The 22,120-nt window shown below is 38.0% G+C and overlaps 1 protein-coding gene and 1 non-coding gene across 6 annotated transcripts in view; one reads left to right on the plus strand and one right to left on the minus strand.

Annotated features, from left to right (window-relative positions):
- TAOK3 (TAO kinase 3) overlaps nt 1–22,120 on the plus strand; it is a 190,983-nt gene that overhangs the window by 148,576 nt on the left and 20,287 nt on the right. For all 5 annotated transcript variants that reach the window (XM_028116426.2, XM_028116430.2, XM_088019551.1 and 2 more), the window contains exons 14-16: nt 9,910–10,044; nt 17,976–18,212; nt 19,886–20,014. In XM_028116426.2, coding sequence (XP_027972227.1) covers nt 9,910–10,044; nt 17,976–18,212; nt 19,886–20,014 — 501 coding nt within the window. The remainder of the gene's footprint in view (nt 1–9,909; nt 10,045–17,975; nt 18,213–19,885; nt 20,015–22,120) is intronic.
- Nucleotides 5,764–5,868, minus strand: LOC114219224 (U6 spliceosomal RNA). Its single transcript, XR_003611344.2, has one exon. It is a non-coding gene; the product is annotated as a U6 spliceosomal RNA (small nuclear RNA).

Below are 22,120 nucleotides of genomic sequence, written 5' to 3' on the forward strand. Positions count from 1 at the left end.
AGTACTTTTTTCTCTTGCATGTAATCACTTAAGAATAGATGTTAATATATGGGGCACCTGGGTGGCACAGTTGGTTAAGCAACCAACTCTTGGTTTCTGCTCAGCTCATGATCTCAGGGTCATGAGCTCAAACCCCACATTGAACCCTGCATCAGGCTCCCCACTCAGCACTTAAGTTTCTCTCTCCCTCTACCCCTCCCCACCCACGTTCTCTCTCTCTTTCTCTAAGATAAAATAAATCTTGTTTTTAAAAAAAGAATAGATATTAATTTATATTCTGAAATAGATGGTCATTGTATTTGATCCATACAAAATGTTTGTCAGGAAGAATTTAAGTTATATAATGTATTTCTATTTTATTATGAAATAAATATATAGAGGAAATGTGATGAAAGAAAATTGAAAAACACTTGTAAATAAAACTGAATGAATTAACTGAACTGAAAATATAAGCAGGCTAACCAAAAGCAACACAGAGAATGGGACCAAATATTTGCAGATCATATTTGCATATCTAATATTTGCATATCTAATAAGGGATTGATATCCAGCATAGAGAGCGAGCTCCTAAAACTCAACAACCAAAAAATGACCAACCCAAATTGAAAATGAGCAAAGGACTTGAATAGACATTTCTCCAAAGAAGATAAACAAATAACCAATAAGCACATGAAAAGATGCTCAATATCATTAATCACTAAAGAAATGCAAATCAAAACTACAATAAGATACCACCTCATGCCCTTTAAGATGGCTACTATCAAAAAAACAAAAAATGACAAGGGTTGGCAAGGATGTGGAAAAATTGGAACCCTTGTACACTGTTGATAGGGATATAAAATGGTATAGCTGCTGTGGAAAACAGTATGGTAGTTCCTCAAAAAATCAAAAATAGAATTACCACATGATCCAGCACTTTCATGTCTGGATGTGTACCCTCAAAAATTGAAAGTAGGGTCTCAAGGAAGTATTTGTACAACTGTGTTCATAACAGCATTATTTATAATAGCTAAAATCTGGAAGTAACCCAAATGTCCATTGATGGATGAATGGATAAGCAAAATATGGTATATACGTGCAATGGAATATTATTCAGCCTTAAAAAGGAAAAGAATTTCTGACATACACTACAACATGGGCGAATCACGAGGACATTATACTAAGTGAAATATGCCAGTAACAAAAAGACAAATGCTGTATGATTCCTCTTATATGAGGCATTTAGAGTAGCTAAAATCATAAAGACAGAAAGCAGCATGGTGGCTGCCAGAGGCTGAGGAGAGGAAAGAAATGGAGAGTTGTTTAATGGGGACAAGTTTCAGTTTTACAAGATGAAAGAGTTACGAGGATGGATGGGGGTGACAGTTGCACAACATTATAAGTCTATTTAATAGCCCTGAACTGTATACTTAAAAATAATTAAGATGGTTAATTTATATATATTTCACCACAATAAAAAAAGGGGGGGAATATAAGCAGGCAATAAAAGTAGAATATGTTATATGTGAAAACTGAATATTAAATATGGTATCTCTTCATGAGACCCATTTAAATCCTATACCTGGGCTTAAAAATTTATCATTCAACAGAAATACAAAAATTATTCAGAAACTTCATATTTGTTGGTATGCTTGACTTCCTAAAAGTTTTCCACTTGGGAACATAAATGAAATAGGATCTTAAGCTCTCAATAGAAAATTTTATATAATGGATCATAGGAATGAGGAAATGAGTTTATAGTTCTGTCTGCCACTGTTAGTGTTATTTTACTTTAGGAAAATCACAAACCTCTCTGGGCCTCAGTTTCTCCATCTGTAAAATTAGGAGTTCTGTATGGTTTCAGAGATCCAGCTCTTAAATTCTGTGTTTCTATTCCTGTAATCTTTTTTTTTTTTTAAGATTTTATTTATTTATTTGACAGAGAGAGCACAAGCAGGGGGAGCAGGCAGAGGGAGAAGCAGGCTCCCCACTGAGCAGGGACCCCCCCCCCCCCGCCATGCGGGGCTCAATCCCAGGACCCTGGGATCATGACCTGAGCCAAAGGCAGACGCTTAATGACTGAGCCACCCAGGCATCACTATTCCTGTAACCTTTAGAGAAGCAGATCTCTCGTGTGACTTTCAAGCTGTTTTGTAGAAAGGTGCCTCAGGAACAAGCCTCATCCATACCTCCCCCAGGACAAGGCCGGCTTTTATCTCTTACATTATGTGTTTGGATTTCACTTAAGATTTCACTTAAAAAGGGAGATTTTTCTAAAAGCCACTGTTGTTGTTTTTAAGATTTTATTTATTCGCTTGACAGAGAGAGACACAGCGAGAGAGGGAACACAGGCAGGGGGAGTGGGAGAGGGAGATGCAGGGGGAGTGGGAGAGAGAGAAGCAGAGGGAGTGGGAGAGGGAAAAGCAGGCCTCCCACTGAGCAGGGAGGCCCTAGGGTAGGGCTCCATCCCAGGACCCCGGGACCAGACCTGAGCCGAAGGCAGATGCTTAACGACTGAGCCACCCAGATGCCCCTAAAAGCCACTGTTCTGATCAGTCCCTCCTGCTTCATGCAGATGGCATAGCGGTGACACTATATTACATGTAGGTACAGGTAACATTTAAGTCACAGGGTAGATTCTCTGGGAAGCAGAGCTGAAACAGTTTGAAGCAGCAATTTGTTTTTTAAGAGTTTCCTTTGAGATCAACACCTGTGGAAGAGAGAAGGAAGCGGCATTAGGCAGAGGGCAAAGTTGAAGTGACATAGCAGACCTAACAGCTGCCTCAGCCAACCCCTAAGGGAGCTGTGGAGCTAAAATGACCCTTCAGAGTTGTCCAAACTGAACCAGAAGAGCTGGGCCTTGTTACCCTCACCCAGACCAGTCATTGAATATGAGCAACCTGGGAAGGGTGTGAACTTGCTCAAGGCTGCTCTCTGCAGCCAAGACCGCCCCTAAATGGACTGCCAGGATTCTGGCAGCAAGTCTTTTCTTAAAGGCAGATCTAGGTGGTGCATTTCTGAGTCTACCATAACTTGTGACCACAAAGATTATTTTTGAAAGAAAGCAATCAATATTGTTTTATAAAACATTTACCAGTTTTGCATGGGTCTGTGACCAGAATCTTAGAAAAGCCTATATATCACTAAATTATCATATTACAACCAATGTTCTACCCATTATCTCATTATCCTATTTTATTTTCTTTTTAATACTTGCCACCATCTAATATTATATATTAATTTGTTTATATTATTTCATTAGTAGAATGTAAATTTCATTAAGGCAAAGACTGTGCCTGCCTTGTTCCACCTTAACACCTAGATCTTAACACCTAGAACGGTGCCTGTCATAGCACAGGCATTCAGTAAATAACTATGGAATGAATGAATGAATGAACGAATGAACAAAAAACACAAGGAATGAATGAATTGCCAGAGACTAAACATCATGCTATTTTGGTTCATTGAACATATGGATTAAAAGGGTTAAATAATCTTAAGTATTGTCTTTATGGTTTGAAAGACTTAAATAGCATTTCCCCAATAATTATACTCCAGAGAGTAAGAACATGCTTAATAAATACCAAAATATAAGAATAAGGGTGGGGGATTTTCTTGGCCCCCCCATCTTGATTGTTACAATCAAGCAGACATTATCCTAAATTAGTTAAATCATAGATATGAAACAGATTACCATTTTATATAGGAAGTAAACTTACTTTTAAAGGCCATGTGCAACCAGTAAGTGTGACTTGAAATTAACTGCTCTGCATCCAGAATAAAGACGCCCTGATTTTAGCAGGACAGTTCTGTCACAGATCAAGCCCCCAAAAATGTGGGACACTGAAAATTTTCCTTTGGCATCAGAATTTCAGGTTACTTCTTTTTCTCCAGTCCTCGCCTCTATTCTGGTCTTTCCCAGGCCCTGAAGAGACCCTAATCTAATCTCCCTTTTGAGTAAAAATGACTTGGTAAGTCTAAAAGTGTATTCAGACAAAATAAACTTTAAGCACTTTTCCCCTTGCTAATGTTGCCACACTGCTTTTTCCAATAACGAGAATATCACCGTATCTCTAGACTGTTAGCTCCTCAAGGACATCTCTCTTCTCCTACCACCCAGCACAGTGTCTGTCACATAGTAAGTACTCAGTAAATGTTTTGTGGACTAAAATGAAGGTGAACTTATATAGGACACAACTCTACATATGCCTCAATTCTCGATTTTTCCCAAAGGACTCCAGAACAAACTCCAAATCCAAATTAGGTTTTCTGCTGTTACCTAGCCTACTTCTGAGCCTCCACCCTACTCCTTAAAATCATTGTGGATGTAGCAGCAGCAAATGGATCTTAATAGTGTTCTAACCAACAAAGTCTGTTCTTTTAATCTGCCAGGTGAAAAGGTACACTTTTATTTTGTTTAAGTCTAAAATCAGTTATCTTTGCCTGCTCCTGCCTTCTATTAATACAGATCATAAGACTTGAATATATTAAAGTGTTCGCTAATCACTTTGTTCTTTTAGGTATGCCTAATGAACTCTAGTCATCATGGCCCTCTTTTAGAGATTATTTTAAAAAATCATTCTATCCTAACTCCTAAAGCTTTCTTTGGCCTTTTTCCTATTCGTCAATGTTCTCCCCCCACCCCACCCACCCCTTCTTTAAAAAAAAAAAACGGCTTTCACCATTTTTGTGGGAGAAAAGAAAAAGCGCTGTCTTTGAGGGGATAGGATGTTCTAGCTTAATTTTCACTTGCTTCAGTGGCCTTTCCTATTATTTTTGCTGAAGAGAGAGGTGGGTTCTTTGACTCCTCAAGTCATAGTTGGCAAAGTAAAAGTAAATTAACATATGAAGGTAATGTTTCTCAAACAGAGCAGTCATACAAACCACCTCTCTACAGTAGCATCTTTATCCTCTGTGTTCTAGTCATTTTTTTCTCCCTAGTAGCTATTCTCCCCAGTAAAGATAACTTTGTCCATCTTCTTCCCTTCCTCTAGCCCCAGCTTTCAATAGTGACAACTGCGTATGCAATAATTTAATAATTTTGAAATGAACAGAAACAAAAGAGAGATGGTGGGTTTGTTGATCCCTTCTCCACAGCATAAAAAGTGTGGGAGTCTATAAAAAGGCTTCTCATCATCCGATAAAAGCCATTTTTAGATCCTCTTCCTGCCCCCTGTGCTTGTGTGTCACAATTTTATGACTTTCTTAGAGTACGGAGTGGCAGGTTTTTATGAAATACAAATTTGAATTCTGTTAAATAATATAAGAGAAAATGTCATTTTCCCACAATCTTCTCAGACCTATATTCATGAACTTATTTATTCAGCAAACATTTACTGAATGCCTACTAAGTATCAAGCCCTAGGTGGGCACTAGGGAGACAGATTTTTCAAACCACATTTAGTGTATTCAGAAAGCTCACAGTCTCATGCACAGACACCCAGGTAAGTATGTGATAGTATGATAAAGGTATACCCAAAGTATAACAGTGTCCAGACAAGTGGTTTCCAGGGTTAATTTCAAGTTAATCTGGAAACCCTAAACATTCATGGTGTAGTCATGAATCTTAATTTCAGAATCTTAATAAATAGATACTTAGAGAAAAACTTTTAAATAAAAGTAAAGCTCCCTGTTCAGGATATAATAGTAAAGTTTGTGCTTCATGCTTCATGTACGTCAGTATATTGTATAAAAGTTCAATTCTTTTTGCTAAAGATTGGACCAAAATTACGACAGCTTCTTTTCCTTTTAATCTGAAGAAGTTATATTTATTTTATTTTTATTTTTTTAATGGAACGCTTCACGAATTTGCATGTCATCCTTACGCAGGGGCCATGCTAATCTTCTCTGTATCGTTCCAGTTGTAGTATGTGCTGCCAAAGCAAGCACAAGAAGTTTTATTTTTTTTTTTTTACAGTGAAAGACCATTATAAATTTACCTGGTTACCTGGTTAACATAGATTTACTTAAAACTGGTCCTCAACCATATTGGTATTTGAAAGATCTATTTTGTTTATTCCCAGATGGTAATGTTTTAAAGATAAATTATAAACAAGACCTGTATTTTGTCTTGGTAAAGTAGAACATGATATTTGATCTTTAAAAAAAGAAAAAGATTTTATTTTTAAGTAATCTCTACCCCCAACGTGGGCCTCAAACTTACAACCCCAAGATCAAGAATCACATGCTCTGCCAACTGAGTCAGCCAGGCGCCCCGATATTTGTTCTTAATCTTCTAAAATCATTTTCAACATCAAAGATGTTGGCCCTCACATTATTTGTAAATCATCTGCATCAGGGCCTAACTGCAAAAAATAGCAAATTGTCCCTTTCCATTATTAGTCTTAAAATGTATTCAGTTCAGAAAGTCTGGGAGCCAGGTATGGTGCTCGTTTTCAAAGGGACTGCTAGCTGAAGGGGAAGTATAACCAACAGACAATATACCCAGTAAAGTTAATAATTTAATTTGTACTTCTCAAGTCACATTTCCCTCATTTTAAATTGCTTCATTGTTTAAGTTGTCTTCAGAATTATAAACTTGTTTTATGCAATGGAATTGAATATTTTAAAATTCATTTTCCTATGCATTTGAAATGGATGTCTACTGTTAGACTAAAATTTTACCTCATTTTGTGGTCTCTCACATAATATTTGAAGAGTTTTAGTGTGCGGATAGGTTTGAAGTTGCTGTGGAAAACTAAAAGTTCTATTATAAAATGAAAAAAATTTAAGCTGGAATAAAGAATTATACTGTTAACATTATGTACTATTTTTGAAGTAGATTAAAATTTTGGACCTATTGTTCAGATTAGCTTTTAAAGTAGCATTATTGGGGCGCCTGGGTGGCTCAGTCGTTAAGCGTCTGCCTTCGGCTCAGGTCATGATCCCAGGGTCCTGGGATTGAGCCTCGCATCGGGCTCCCTGCTCAGTGGGAAGCCTGCTTCTCCCTCTCTCACTCCCCCTGCTTGTGTTCCCTCTCTCGCTGTGTCTCTCTCTGTCAAATAAATAAATAAAATCTTTAAAGTAGCATTATTTTTGTCCGAGGAGATGGGGAAAAAATAATAAAATAGCATTATTTTTAAAATATACCTTAGTGGGTTATTGAATTAGCTATGTGTTAACTAAAATCACTATGATTTTGAATTTTAACTTTTCCAGTATATTCCAATATTCTTGGTTTAAAAGTTTAGCAAATATAATGTGACTTTTAATTTGCTAAGCAAGATCCTAGCCCACAAGTGTTAATTTTTATCTGAGAGAAAACACACTAATAATATTAAAATTATACATATTTGTACATGAATATGTTTCACGTTATTCTGTTAAGTGAACTGTGTAGATTCTAGTGTCACTACTTATCTTTGTAAATCAAGTTACTACAATTTGAAACTGAGCTGCTACCTCTCAGTCAGTGTACTTAATGTTAGCTAATTAATAATCACCAAACTTTGACTTCTTAAGGCCTCCTATAAAACCACAGGGCCCTACCTAGTTTGTCTGATCTGATTGCTGCCATTTAGAAGCTTCTTGTTTTTCCGGTACTGTAATATTAGGTAAGATCCATTTTGGAGAGGGGCGCATTGGTGGCTCAGTCGGTTAAGCGTCTGCCTTTGGCTCAGGTCATGATTCCAGGGTCCTGGGATTGAGTCCCGCATCAGGCTCCCTGCTCAAGCGGGGAGTCTGCTTCTCCCTCTCCCTCTGCCCCTCCCCCCCAACTCATGTTCTCACTCACTCTGCTCTCTCTCTCAAATAAATAAAAATAAAAAATCTTTAAAAAAATCAATTTTGGAGATAAATATAACTTATTAATAAATATCCAGCAATGTGAATGGCAGTAGATCCCAGTGCCTTCCTCTCTAGAACCTTAAACCTAGTGCATAAATCCTAGTCCCATACCTGATCTCTCTTTGCCCTATAAAATAAGAGGTTAGATTTCCTGGGAAATAATATAGAAGTTTTAATTGGCCTATCAAGGTTGGTTGGGTTTTTTTTTTAATCTCAAAAATATGGGTTGAGGTACATTTTTAACCTATAGTACTATCTATAGGTAGATAGGCAGGGGCGTCTGGATGGCTCAGTGGGTTGAGCATCTGCTTCCAGCTTAGGTCATGGTCCCAGGGTCCTGGGATCAAGCCCTGCATCGCATTGGGCTCCCTGCTCAGTGGGAGGCCTGCTTCTCCCTCTCCCGCTCCCCCTGCTTGTGTTCCCTCTCTCGCTGTCTCTCTCTGTGTCAAATAAATAAATAAAATCTTTAAAAAAAAAAAACTGATTGCAGTGATGGAAAGGATTTATATCTGCACTTTTCAGTATGGTAGCCATAGTTAGTGGCTACCTTAAAACATAGCTGGTGTGACTTGGGAACAGAATTTTACATTTTATTTACTTTAAATATCCATGTGGCTACTGGATGTCATATAAGACAGCATAACAATAGAATATCCTTGAATTTGACATATATGTCCTCAATGGCATTAAAGGTCCCTTCATTATTTAAAAACAAAATAGACCTCAATACAGTAAATTGAAAAAAAAAATCTCTAAATATAGATGTAATGGTAGATGCCTTCCTAACATTCTGGAGCATTCTAAATTTATAAATGGAAAAAGAAAATCAGCCCAATGGTAAATTTAATCTTGGCTCTTGACTTTTACCTAAAAACCTGGATAAAAATTTAATTTCCCTCAAGAATATGTGTCTTGACTTTTAAAAATTTTAGATGATATAATAAAATTTTGTGTTTCTAAACCTCTTCAATTTTTGTTTTCTGTTGAAAGAGTGAGCAATTATTTAAAAAACATTTTTCAGGTAGTCATAGACAAAATGCAAAACTGACTTTTCACAGATGGTTTCTCCTAAAACCCTAGGGCAATAAGGGAATTAATTTCCCCTTCCCCATCCTGAACATGTACTATTTAAAAATCCCCCATGGTTGTACATGTTTTTGAGCTATTATTATAGTATCTTTTTTCCTGAAGGATTAAGAGCTACTTACTGACTGACCACTCCATCTTTTATAGAGAAAAGCATCACCCTTTGAAAGCATTTTCCCCTTTAAAACTCATTTAAATTGCATTTAAGAAACATCCATTATTACCCTTCCAGGGAATGTTATTTTTCACTGGGCGTTACAACAAGATTAATCATCTCTGCCTATCAAGAAGCACAAATTTGATTAAGTCAGCCAAGGACATTAAATCCTAGCCTTAACTCACTCTAGTGACCATATTGAGACTGAGTTGAGGAAGAATTTGTGAAAGTATCATTTCGTTAAAATTGCATGCCTGTCTCTTTAAATCTAAAAAAAATCCTTTCAGAAGCTGTAGAGAGAAGGTGCTAGAACTGTGTACGATCATGACTGGAAAGCAGGATCCCTCAGTGACTGCTGAATCTTCCCAGCACAAGATAGAGAGGCAGTTCAGCACAAGCCTACACTGGTTCTAGGCAGAACGATGATCCTACCGAACAGATCTCAAATAAAATTAAATTGAGAAAGCAGATCTTTCAAGGGAATGAGGCGGAGGCTCGCTTTTATGTTAAAAGCAACCAGCATCCTCCTTGCTAGACATGGACATGACATTTTTAAAGGAATTATTTGGTTACAGCGTTTTAAGCAAACTGTTCTAAGGAGTCTGTACATTGCATTGTTTTTTCTATTCTTTTTTTCTTTTGCATATATGTAATTCTGGAGGTAAAGAAAAAGCCTGCCAGGGATTCAGAAGGCATCCCACTAGCGATCAGCTGACATTCCTAACTGAAGGCTGCAATGTGTTGCTTATTCATTTTGTACCGTGGGAGCTGCGGGGACTAGCAGAGAGCTAAACTATGCATTTCAAACAGCAGTGCTTGTGCAGAAAGAGGGGTGAGAGAGAGGCAGCCGGCGAGGAAAGAGCACAGCTGGACTTTCTCCTTGTTTTTATCCATTTCTGCAGGATCATGTATTCATAAGGGATGAGGCGGGCCACGGCGATCCCAGGCCTGAGCCGCGGCCTACCCAGTCAGTTCAGAGCCAGGCCCTCCACTACCGGAACAGAGAGCGCTTTGCCACGATCAAATCAGCATCTTTGGTAAGCAAACACCCCTCTACCCACCTTCCCTTCCTTCCCCTCCTCCCCATCTGGCAGCCTCTCGCCCTCCCTGAGCCTCTCTCGGCTTCATGGATGGGAGGAAAGGAGTCAAGAATGTTTTCTCCCTCCTAATAATTTTATTCATTTTAGAAAAAATCTGTTGGCATGGCAACCTGATCTCAGATATTTTAGCATTGTCTACGGCATGGGAAAAAAAAAAAAACCTTGTGTGTGTGTGTGTGTGTGTGTGTGTGTGTGTGTGTGTGTGTATTTATATATGCTGTATGTGGAAAATAAAAGGCCTTTAAGATGAAGTTGCTAACCTATCCAATTTTTTAAAAGCTATTTGTCTTTTCATTGAAATAATAATGCTAAAAAAATTTTAAAGGTATTTGATGTATGTGTATGCAGGGTACTATGCTTCTTTTTGTATAGATGCATGTGTGTTTGTAATGTAGACACACATATCAAAAGATAAGACACAATTTTTTAAAATATATCACTGCTAGCCAATGTATGTAATTGTAGAAAATAAGATACTAGCTTCCTAGGGATGAATTGCTGGTTCGTTCTGGTTCATTCATTTATTTATTGCAACAATGGTAGTGGCTGCACTTCCCCATTTAACCCCTGAAGAATTTCCTGGCACGAATAAAGCAAGAAGGGCTTTGTAGGAGAGGATATGGATGGTTGTGGAAGAAAAGGTACTGTAGGATCCTTCAGCATTTTTACTATTGCAAATGTGATTGCTGGATGCCCTTGTAGTAGCAAAAGGGGTGTGTGCTGGAAGAGTTAGTTTCCATGCCTCCTCCCCTTGGCCCCCCACGCGTGCGCCTGCGCGCTCCCATACTCACACACACACACACACACTCACATCGTTTCATCCTTGGCACTCTAAACTCTCTTTAATCTTTTGCTTCTGAATCTCACTTCTCGGCCACAAAAATTACTGAAATTTTCGTTGTTTTGCCCAGATTGATGTTAGAGGTCACATGGGCAGGAAGAGTTAGTGTACACTGCCTGGCTATTACATTTAGAACCTGCGATGACATCATCCGAGGCCGACCCAGAAATTGTTTTTCTTGTCCTATTTTTTAAGCCTGATTTCCACTTTTATCTCTCAAGTCTTTCAAGGGCTTCAATTATCTTTGGAATCGATAATGGATTATAATATTTAAAAACCCAAATATCAGGAAAATGGAAGTTAAAGCACCATATTGCTATGCCTGCTGCCATCTAAAAGCAAGCATTTTAACTGAGACTGCTTATCAATAAGCCTACCTTTAAGTTCCTGTGTATAGAAGTTTCTTGTCATCTCTTAATGGGCAATTTTTCATTTTAAATGAACATTATACAGTGTAATGGAGATACAAAAATGTCCACTGTGTATTTGCTAACAATTGCTAAGCACCTAAAGAAAAAACATGCTTTTGAGTCTAAATAAAGCACCATGAAATTAATAAATATCTTTATGTCATGATACCTGACCAAAAAAAATTTTTTTTATTTTATTTTATGTAATATTCTTACTTACCACCGACTCTTGGGAGACTTGTATCTTTATCCAGACATGTTCATGTTGAAATGAGAGGAGAAATGGTGAGCAGCCACCGAGACTCAGAGCACCAGAAGCAGGTTTTTGAATGTGAAACAAACATTATACAAGTGGATTTTCCCCCTCTGGGACAGGTTCTCGTCTTTTGTCACTTGCCACGCCCTCATTCCCACATCATATATTCATGACCTCTCCTGCCTCCTAGTAAAATGTTACTACTGCCGTACCACAATGATCTCATGCTTGCATTTGTATACTCACCCAGGGCTACTCTGTGTGCCTATCAGCCATCCCAGTCTTCTCTGTGATAGGCCACCTCAGGACTATAGGCAAAGTCCTTAGGAGCCCCTCTGAATCCTACAGGCTTCCTAGTGCCCAGCTGAGATCAGTCTCTGATGGACTTTGGATTTGCTAAAAGGCTCCCTGCCCCTATATTAAGTTAAAAACTGAGTAGCTAATGGGCTGTTGCGGTAATCACTATAAAATAAGTTGTTTTATGTGGAAAACCTTCTCCAAATGTAATGCTTTGGGGGTCATGGTGGGATTGATGGAAGTTTATCAGAGGTCAGTGGTATTTGCATCTAGTTCTTGTTAAGAAAAAAGAACTAATAGAAGGGAAAAGTGGTATGATGTTATATGTTCCATGTCTCACTTTGGATCATCTAATAATTGGTGTGGATATTTTAATGTATCTTATCAAGTACTACAGTTCTACTACCAATGTCGTGTTAAAGGCTAATTCCAATAGTCTAATAGGAATATATAAATCAGGACACTGGAATATCAAAAAGAAGTATCTAAATTTTAAAAGTATATCATGAATCTTAGTGCTTTTCATGGATCTAGGCTCAAAGGAAAAGGACTAAAGTTACTTAAATGACATAAAAGTAGGAGCAAGATCATGGGAAAATGAAAGTCCAGTATAATGAATATCAAGTCATTGTTAAAACCTCTCTTCACTTCCCATAGTTGCTAGCAATACTGTATTGACTTATTTATTTTGGTTTTACTCTTTACAATCTTCTAAATAGAAGTGCTAACAAGACACAGAGTGGTTCAAAAATGAACAGCAAAAAGAAAAAAGAATTTAGAAATTATTTTTTCCAATTCTTAGATAAATGAGTGTATATTTTTTAAATGAGCGTATATTTTAAATAGACTTGCAAACTGACAAAAAAAATTTATAGTTCCTTAAATTTGTTTTATCAGCCTACCTCTTATACATAAACCTAAAAGAAACCTAAATCTGTGGGGTTTGCCCTTGGCATTTTTTTCTACATTGTACTTTTGAATGGGGTCATTGACAAGTGTATGCAGCCCATGGGTTACAGGCTTTTACTGCTTGATGTTTTTACCATTTTGGCACCTTAAAACAGATTTTTATGTTAATATATACTGCTGCACAATTACACTTGTAACAAAGGAATAGCAAGGACCGTGAACCTTGATGTCAAAGGTAACTCTGAGGAAACTTTAGAATTATGTAGAATTATGTATTTTTTTATTATAATCATAGAAGGGCTGCAATTATTGACCTTATTTTGAAAAACTAGGAAAAGGAAGGGCATTTCATAGAACCTTTTTATTTTATCCTTTCTTTTTCTTCTTCTGTAAGAAAGTTCATATTGGACTGATTCATGATCTGGAGAAAGGAGTTGTTTATATAGTTGTTCAGAATTACTCATCTGCCTTATTGGGCCTTTGAGATGTGGCTCCCTTAAGTTTTTATTGTTGGTAAATGGAGATCTTAATATTTTAATTGGATTACTAACCCATGAGAGTGTTTTCAGCTGTTGTTATATCTGATGTCATTTCTTAAAATTTCATAATGTCCTGGATCATATGGTAGTTCCCATAGCAGATATTAATATAAATAGCAGAAGCCCATATCTGTCAGACAATTCAGCTTTTGGCCTTATGAAGGAATTCTCACAGGAATGAGTGGTCTTACTACAAAGGTGAATTTATGTTAGAGTACATATTGGCCCAGGGAGGACGGGGGAACTCCTGGATGGCTCATTCGATAGAGCATATGACTCTTGATTGTGGGGTTGTGAGTTCAAGTGCCATGTTGGGTGTAGAGCCTACTTAAAAAAAAATACACATTAGGGACAGGGGCATAAAACTCTAAGTTTCTAATCTTTAGGAAAGCATATAGACAAAAATGATTATTGTCCTATCCATGCAAATGTGGATTTTTTTTTTACTTTGCTTTTACCACATTCAGTAGGAAAGCTCATATAAAAATGGGGTCTTCGTTTCGATTTTAAAAATGCAACCTAATTTTCAGCTAACTGTGCAATCGGATACCTGAATGAGTTTGATAGACAAGCATAAAAATATTAGAGCCTCTGCAGTTAATGCTGTTTCACCCCTCATGAGCCCCACTGTTCTATTTCTAAAGGCTTGAAGATGTGTTCTCTTCCTGGATGGTATACCAGGGGATGCTTATCAGAATATTTTATAGCTCCTTTTTCCTTTTTCTTAGCTTCCTAATCTCACTAGGCTCATTACTGAGACCGTTTTTCACATATGCTGCCCAGTCTATATGCCCAACCCACATGACCAAACTCTCTCAATAAACATGTTGAATTAATGAATGAACAAAGTCTCTTCCAGTCCTGCTATCACATGAGAATTTGGATTTGCAAGTGTACATTTCTAAGTGCTTCCTGCCAGTGTTTCTGTATAAGGCAGAATTGCCTGTTATCCATCATTACTTTTGGTATGAACTTAAAATGTTTTTCCCTAGGTGTTCTAAAGAGTGGAATGTGAAATTTCTAATGTCAAAGTGGGCATTGTATTCTTTTTAAGAACTTGCTATAAATTTCATTTATTCTAAGAGTTGAAGTGGCTGGTTTTATCATATACATTATTTTGATTCTTACATATAATTAATCTTGTAAGTTGGCTTTGATCTCTTAAGAGGGTAACATTATCAGCCACTATGCTCCTCTTTTATGTTCAGTAAGTTGCTCATTAGCCCTCTAGTGCAGTGTTCTGCACTTGGCAGGCAGATAGTACACTTTGGATGTAGTCATGTGTTGTAGGTGCAAATTTTTGCCAGATTTAAATAAGGTGGAATGGAATGGCTGTAGAAACTTTCTGGGAAAAGTTCAGTCTTCCTTTATGGCTCTTAGCTTTTATATATTACTCCAAGTATGTGAAATGGTTAATAATTCAAATTCAGAAATTATGTGTACTTATTTTATAAGCCACAACCTGGATATAAGTACAGTTTTAATGTTAAACTTGCCCCTTCTCTTGGATCCACCCCTTCTGATCTATGTCCATATCACTGGCAATGCTTGGTGGAGGGAGAGACATACAGCTCAGATGCTGGCAAGACAAGGAAGGAAATGAACATATATCGAACATCCCCTGTGTGTCAGACACCTTGCTGAGCACAAGAGTTATCCCATCAGTGATCTCACTGTAGCAGTGGCTCCTCCTGAGAGCCGTCAGGAGGTAAAGTAATTTGCCCAAGGTCAGTAATACAGTAAGGGACAGAATGGGATTTGTGTCCAAGCAACCTAAGGGGTGTGGCAAGATGCTACTGCCCACTTTCAGTTGATCACATTTTTGAGACTACCATTGTGAAAACTACAGTCACTACATTTCTATAACTTTCTTCCATTTTTAGACTTATTCAGTTTGTAGCTTAGACTCATTACTCTCTCCAGCTTTGACTTTTTTGGAGTGTTGATTCCCTCCATTGCTTAATAAAGTTTCATTCTGCCTTAGTGGGGTGAATTTTCTCAGGCAATTCAAGAACTATAGAACTTCAATTCAAATCCTGGGGTTTATAAAAATTAAAGGGGTAAATTGCATGTGAAATTCCATTGTAAATCATAAAGCATGGTAAAATTTAAAATTACGAGCTATTTTTTTATTCTCTTGACCAAATAATGTATTTATAAGACACACAGTATAAACTTAAAACATGCAGGTGTATATAACTGTAGATAATAGTATTTTTATGTCTTTCTAGTTAGACTTCATACATGAGTCATCTGGCCAGATTTTTATTTAAATTTGTTTACTTTGCTTGAGTATGGAATTATAAAACTCAGTATCTCTATATGTGCCTAAGAAGGCAATTAACATTGAAACATAGAAAGTTTCGTTGCAACAAATTGAAGGTGATATTAGGAGTTTACAAAGGATTATTCAAATTATGGGAAGAATTAGGAGCAAAGTGTTTCTCCTGGAATTCAGTGATATACAATGATAACATGTTGAGCTTTGTAATTTGTCTTTGCCACATACTCGTGTTGTCTGGTATGCAGTAGGTCCACCCTTTTCACAGGGAGTCACCCACCGGTTAGGATAGAAAATGTTCTTGACACTCATTTTTGCTTTACATTTTGGTGCCTGGTTTGGGAAATGGCTATCCTGAAACTATTTGACCACAAGCTAGTGAGACCTTCAGTGGCAAGCTTTAAATGTGTCATGATAGCTTTAGAGTGTGCCATGTCTCAGCTTTGGAAATCTGATTAAAGAAGGAATACTAACATAAGAAAAAATAAGTTTAGGTGTAAAACATATCTCAAATGCATTACCCTAGAATGGACACTTTATTGCCATATTTGTATGAAAAACAGGTGAAATCAGAAAGGACTAAATGGTATCCTTTTTGTTAATTGGAACTGTTTTCCCCTATAGTTGAACTTAAGGAAGGCACAAGCATGAGGAAGTGAAATATACACACATATTTCAAATGACTTCTTTCTTTCCTTTTATCATGAAATAAGTCCATTAAAAAGAAACATGATACTGTGATAACAAAATAGATTTCCTTTAGAGTGTTAGGTGCCCCTTTGGTGATACTGTCCTGTTTTTGGTCTTGAAATATCTTCTGCTCTTATTCTTCATACTTTAAAGAGGATTGTCCTTTAGAAAAGAGAAATGAATATGAAACCTAGTGTTAGTTTCAGCTGGAAAGGTTTCAAAGTTCGGCTAATGTTTAATGGTGTACTTTGATAATACTATCCAGTTACAGAATAGCACTCTCTTGATAGTAAGGACTCAGTCTGGTATGCAGGGACACCTTCTAAAAGGAGCAAAGAAACAAACTGTTCTTTGTACAAAATGCACTTTGACCCATAAACTGAAAATAGTAAAGAGAATTAATAGCAGCATGAAAATTTCTAGTAAAACTTGTTTGAGGGTGAGGTTGGGGAGAATTGCCTTATAGTAGATAGGAGTGACTAAATTACTTAATGTAAAACAAAATTAAAGTTATAGTTTTGTAATTGAATTTTTTTTTTAAATAGGAAAGATGAGAATGAAGTGAGCAGAGAATCTAACAGGAAAATAAAGAGGGGTGATAAACTGAAGGAAGGAGTGGAAAATCAGAAAAGGTTTAATAGAAACAAAAGATGCCAAAATTTATATTTACAATCTTGAGTTTGTTGGATATTCACCTGAGAATGGGTTAAGGAAAAATTACTAAGAGAAGTAGCCTTCTAAAAATCATAGAAATGCTTTCTCTTCTTGAGGAGAGCAAGTAAATGTATTATAATTTGTTAACATCTCTTCTGTGGGGAAGGGGAGGTGGGAGACAGAAGAGTTAAGAGAGTGCTCTGTTTCTCTCTCACTCCCTCCTTTCACCCCCCACTGCCCACTCTTCATATTAAGAATCAGAAATAAATCTTGTTCAAACAACTTTAGGAAGATATTCAAAAATCCATGACTGTTAGAGACATGATCTTTAAAAACAAGCAGTATGATATAATGCAGTGGTTCTCAACCAGAGGGATTTTGCCCCCTAAGAGACATTTGCCAATGTCTACAGACATTTTTGATTATCTTGACTTAGGAGGTGTACTGGTATCTAGTGGGTAGGTCAGGGATGCTGCTAAATATCCTGCAATGCAAGGACAGCCCTCCAAAACAAAGAATTTTCTGGCTCATTGTCGAAAGTGTTGACGTTGAGAAATCCTGGTGTAGTGGAGATAGATAGCATGGCTCTGGAACTAGACAGAAATGGGTCTGAATCCCAGCTCTACCTCTTAACTAGCTATGTGACCTTGAATACAGATACAATGATATGTCAAAAATAAGTAAATATAATTTGGCTGAATGAATAAATTAATTCCCTCAAGTCTCAATTTCTTCATCTATAAAATGGGGGTGGTAACACCTACCTCATTAATGAGTAAAATGAATGAGTGAATGAGATGGTTTTTAGGACTAGAGCTAAAGAATATAAAGAGCACCCAGCACAGTGCCTGGTACAGGTGAGCATTCAGCAAATAGTAGGTAAATTGATGGTGGCAGTGATAGAATTATGCCAGAGGGCTCCTCTACTTTCCCTGAAAGTTTGTCTTCCCTGAATCTGGTTACCTGAGTTCTGTTCCCCAACCCCAATCAGGTTACACGACAGATCCATGAGCATGAGCAGGAGAACGAGTTGCGGGAACAGATGTCAGGTTATAAGCGGATGCGGCGCCAGCACCAGAAGCAGCTGATCGCCCTGGAGAACAAGCTGAAGGCTGAGATGGACGAGCACCGCCTCAAGCTACAGAAGGAGGTGGAGACGCATGCCAACAACTCGTCCATCGAGCTGGAGAAGCTGGCCAAGAAGCAAGTGGCTATCATAGAGAAGGAGGTCAGTGTGCATATACATGCCTTTGTGCGGTAACCAAGCCAGGCCTGTTTCAGTCGGTGGCATCACGTGAGCAAAAGGCAGGAGTGGTGCACTTTTTGGTGACAGAGGAGCAATGTTGCTTTGGTGGTGGTAGTTGAGAGGGGTTAGGTTTTATGGGGCTACTTAAAATTGCCATTAAAAGTTAAAATAGTTACTGCAGGTGTATATTACATTCTTGTCTATTCAAATATGTTCTAAGAGCCAGTCCCTTGAGGGGGTCTGGGTGCAAATAAAAAGAAACAAGATGCTTCTATCCTGTGGAAACTTGCACAGTTCAGACCTGTTACCGTGCCTGCCACACCCACAGTCCTCTTCAAAAGAAAACTGCTCTACAAATAGTCCCTTTCAGTGGTGATAGTCCCTGTCTGCACTGATTGGGCACCTGACCAGTGGCAGCGAGTAATTAATCTGGCTGTTGCTTGGATCTTCTAGGAGACATCTCTCTTCCCCATCTAGGTTCTAAACAGGAGAGGCTGAGGCAGACAGTGTGTCAAAATATTACCTTTATTACTGATAAGTGTTAGATGGGAGAAGTAATTCATGTCTGAAGGGAAATGCGCTAATAATATGTACAAAACTGAACAGACTTGCCTATCTAGGCTCTGGCAGTGCTAAACCAGGCACCTTTCTTGCCATCTGCGACTGCCCCCCCCCCCCCCCCCCGCCGCACCCTGTAAGACTTACATAGTGTGGGAAAGCAGGGGTAAACGTGTGCTCCCTGGGGCTGGGGTGACTGGGGACAGAGTGCCAGGAGTGTTTCGGTAATTAAGCTGTCTCCACGTGGAAGGAAACATCAGAACTGCAGATGAAGCATTCCCCCAACAGCCATCAAGCTGTGAGGCAGCCTGGCATGAAAACGTCTGCCCAAACAGGGATGATATTGATTAAAGAAACCAGTCAGATACTTTCTTGAGGATTTGATTTGATAAATATGTAGAGAGAATTGTTCAAAATGGAAAAAGTATTGATAATGGATGCTAAAGGTGAAAAGATCCATAAAGAGAACTGTGAAGAATAGATTCCCTCTGTCTCCGAAACACCTCATCTTACATATGTGTTGCATCTAATGGTCCCCAGAAACTTAGATTTGGTCACTTGCAGGAGCCAGTGTTTATTGAGTTATCTTTTATTTGGTCTGTGTTCTATCCATTTGGAAGACCCCAAAATGTCCCAGTGTCTGACTGTTGTGACTGTAGCAGGTGCCTAAGAAAACAAAATGTTATTAATCACAGTGAGATTCTGGGAATAAAACTGGCCACTCATGGTTATTTATCCATTTTTGTAATTTAATCTTTGGGCTACCAACAATATGAAAAAAATCCTTTATTAGAATCCTTAGTTCACTTTTCATCCCATGCATTTTTTGTGTGTTCAGTAATTTTTGTGTGTTCAAGCCACATGATGGCTTGCCTTCATATTTTTCCCATAATTGGGAAAGTATTTTTCAATGGTAAAAATTTCAAATTTTTTTAAGATACAAGAGAATCAGAACAGGTGTTTGTTTATTTTTTTTTATTATTTGTTCAAAAAACACTACATTATTCAGCACTTATGGACTTTTCATGCATTGGAGGATAGATAGCTGAATTCTGTGTGAAGAACAATTTATCCTAGATTGTATGTCATTTTATCAGGCAAAGGTAGCTGCAGCAGATGAAAAGAAGTTCCAGCAACAGATCTTGGCCCAGCAGAAGAAAGATTTGACAACTTTCTTAGAAAGTCAGAAGAAGCAGTATAAGATTTGTAAGGAAAAAATAAAAGAGGTAAGAGTATCAATATTTGTCATCACTAAGTTGCCATTCGAATGGTTAGAACTTCTGGGGTGCCTGGCTGGCTCAGTTGGTGCAGCATGCGATTTTTGATCTTGGGTTATAAGTTTGAGCCCCATGTTGGGTGTAGGGATTACTTAAAAATAAAATCTTAAAAAAAAGAGATTGGAACTTAAAATTGATTAATCTTACTTTGTAATCAATAGTCTAAACCACTGATTCTCAAACTTTATATCACCTGAAGTGCTTATTAAAATGGATTGCTAACTCACTAGAGTTAGATTTTCTGATTTTCTGAATCAGTGGGTCTGGGTGGAATTTGAAATTTGCATTTCTAACAAGTTCCCAAGTGATGCCGATGCTGCTGATTCAGGCATCAGATTTTAAGAACCATTGATTTAACTCTAAACCATTTTTGCCTACTTCCAGTTTATTCTTCAGCCACTTCAGCCAGAGTGATCTTTCCAAACCATAAGTCTCAGAGCATCTGGGTGGCTCAGTCAGTTGGGCGTCCAGCTCTTGGTTTCAGCTTGGGTCATGATCTCAGGGTCCTGGGATCGAGCCCCACCTCAGGCTCTGTGCTCAGCAGGCAGTCTGCTTGAGGATTCTCTCAGACTTCCTCTGCCCCTCTCCCTGAGCTCTCTCTCTCAAAAATAAATAAATCTTTAAAAAAACAAACAAACATAAGTCTCATCATATCACCTCATGATTTTAACATTCATTGGCTTCCCGTTGCTCTTAGGAGAGATCAAAATACTAGAAGTCCCTAAATGACCTACTATCAGCCTCTCCTTTAGTCTCACCTCACACCACTGTTCCCCCACCTGCTTACCCCACCCCTGACTCTGCTGCTTCTGCCACAGTGGTCACCGTTTGGTTCTTCAAATATATCAAATTCCACTTTTCTCCAAGGCCTTTGGAGAAGACTGTTTCTTCCTACTGTTTCTTCTACCAGGATGCTCTCCCTGCCCCCGACCCCCAGTCTCTCCCTCTGCTGTTAATTGTTACTCCCCCTCCTTGTAAAACTTAGGATTGTTTATTAATACCTTAACTTGGGCTGCCTGGCTGGCTCCATCGGTAGAGCATGTGACTCTTGATCTCAGAGTCATGAATTCAAGTCCTACATTGGGCATGGAGCCTACTTAAAAAAAAACAAAACAAAAAAAAAACCTTAACATCATTTCCCAAGGGAAGCTTTTCCTGACTTCCTTAACCAAGACAGGTGCCTCTGGTTTCATAACACTAGTTTTCAATTATCCTTTTTTTTTTTTTAAGTTATTTTGAGTTACTTATCCTACTAGCCAGTAAGGGATAAGGGCAGAGACCATGTCTTTTTTTTTCTGCCAATGACTATCCCTGTGCCTGGTACATGTGAATCTCTGATAAATGAATGATCAATTCTTAAAAGTTTGGTTGAAGGCCACTAGTAGACATGGAGAGTTCTCCTAATAAACTGCAATTTGATCTGAAAGCTCAGATTTCTTCACTTCTCCCACCCGTGCTTATAGGTGAATTGCTTACAGTTCCCTAGACTTTCCTTCTCGTAAGACTTAGGATTTCTTATTTCTAGACTACTGGTATATTAAGGTTTAATAAAATTCAATATGGGGCATGGTTTCAGTATGTGAAATCATTTATTTGAGCTCATATTCTAAGTTAACAATATGGAACTTATCAAGGTTCCTCTCCAATTCTTTTTTAATAAGTGAAAGCAAGTGGGTTGGGGTGAGCCTCAGGATTTTTAGTCCTGCCCAGATGAGCCACTGGTGATTGTTGGGACTGACAGAAATTTTTATTTAATCCACACTGCCTAAATGGGAAAAATCTCTGACACTGTAAGGTCTAGAAAACCAGGCTGTAGGGAGAAATAGCCCAAATAAGAAGGTTCATGTTCTATCCATTTTCTCTGAGTTATTGCTGGGACCTTATTGTTATGTCATAATAGAAAGATATTGCTGGATCACAGAGATAACATTGATTTTTCGATGAGAAATTTTGAAATGTTCCCAATTGCACTCACATTCTTATTTCTAACTCCTTGTGTTTACTCATGCTCTGTAGGCCACACTTTGTGACTGCAGCCAGCATTTTGACCTTTTC

Source organism: Eumetopias jubatus, unplaced genomic scaffold (genome assembly GCF_037043125.1).
Source record: "Eumetopias jubatus isolate StellerSeaLion01/CBP00866 unplaced genomic scaffold, mEumJub1_p1.0 scaffold_16, whole genome shotgun sequence".
Taxonomy (NCBI): Eukaryota; Metazoa; Chordata; class Mammalia; order Carnivora; family Otariidae; genus Eumetopias; species Eumetopias jubatus.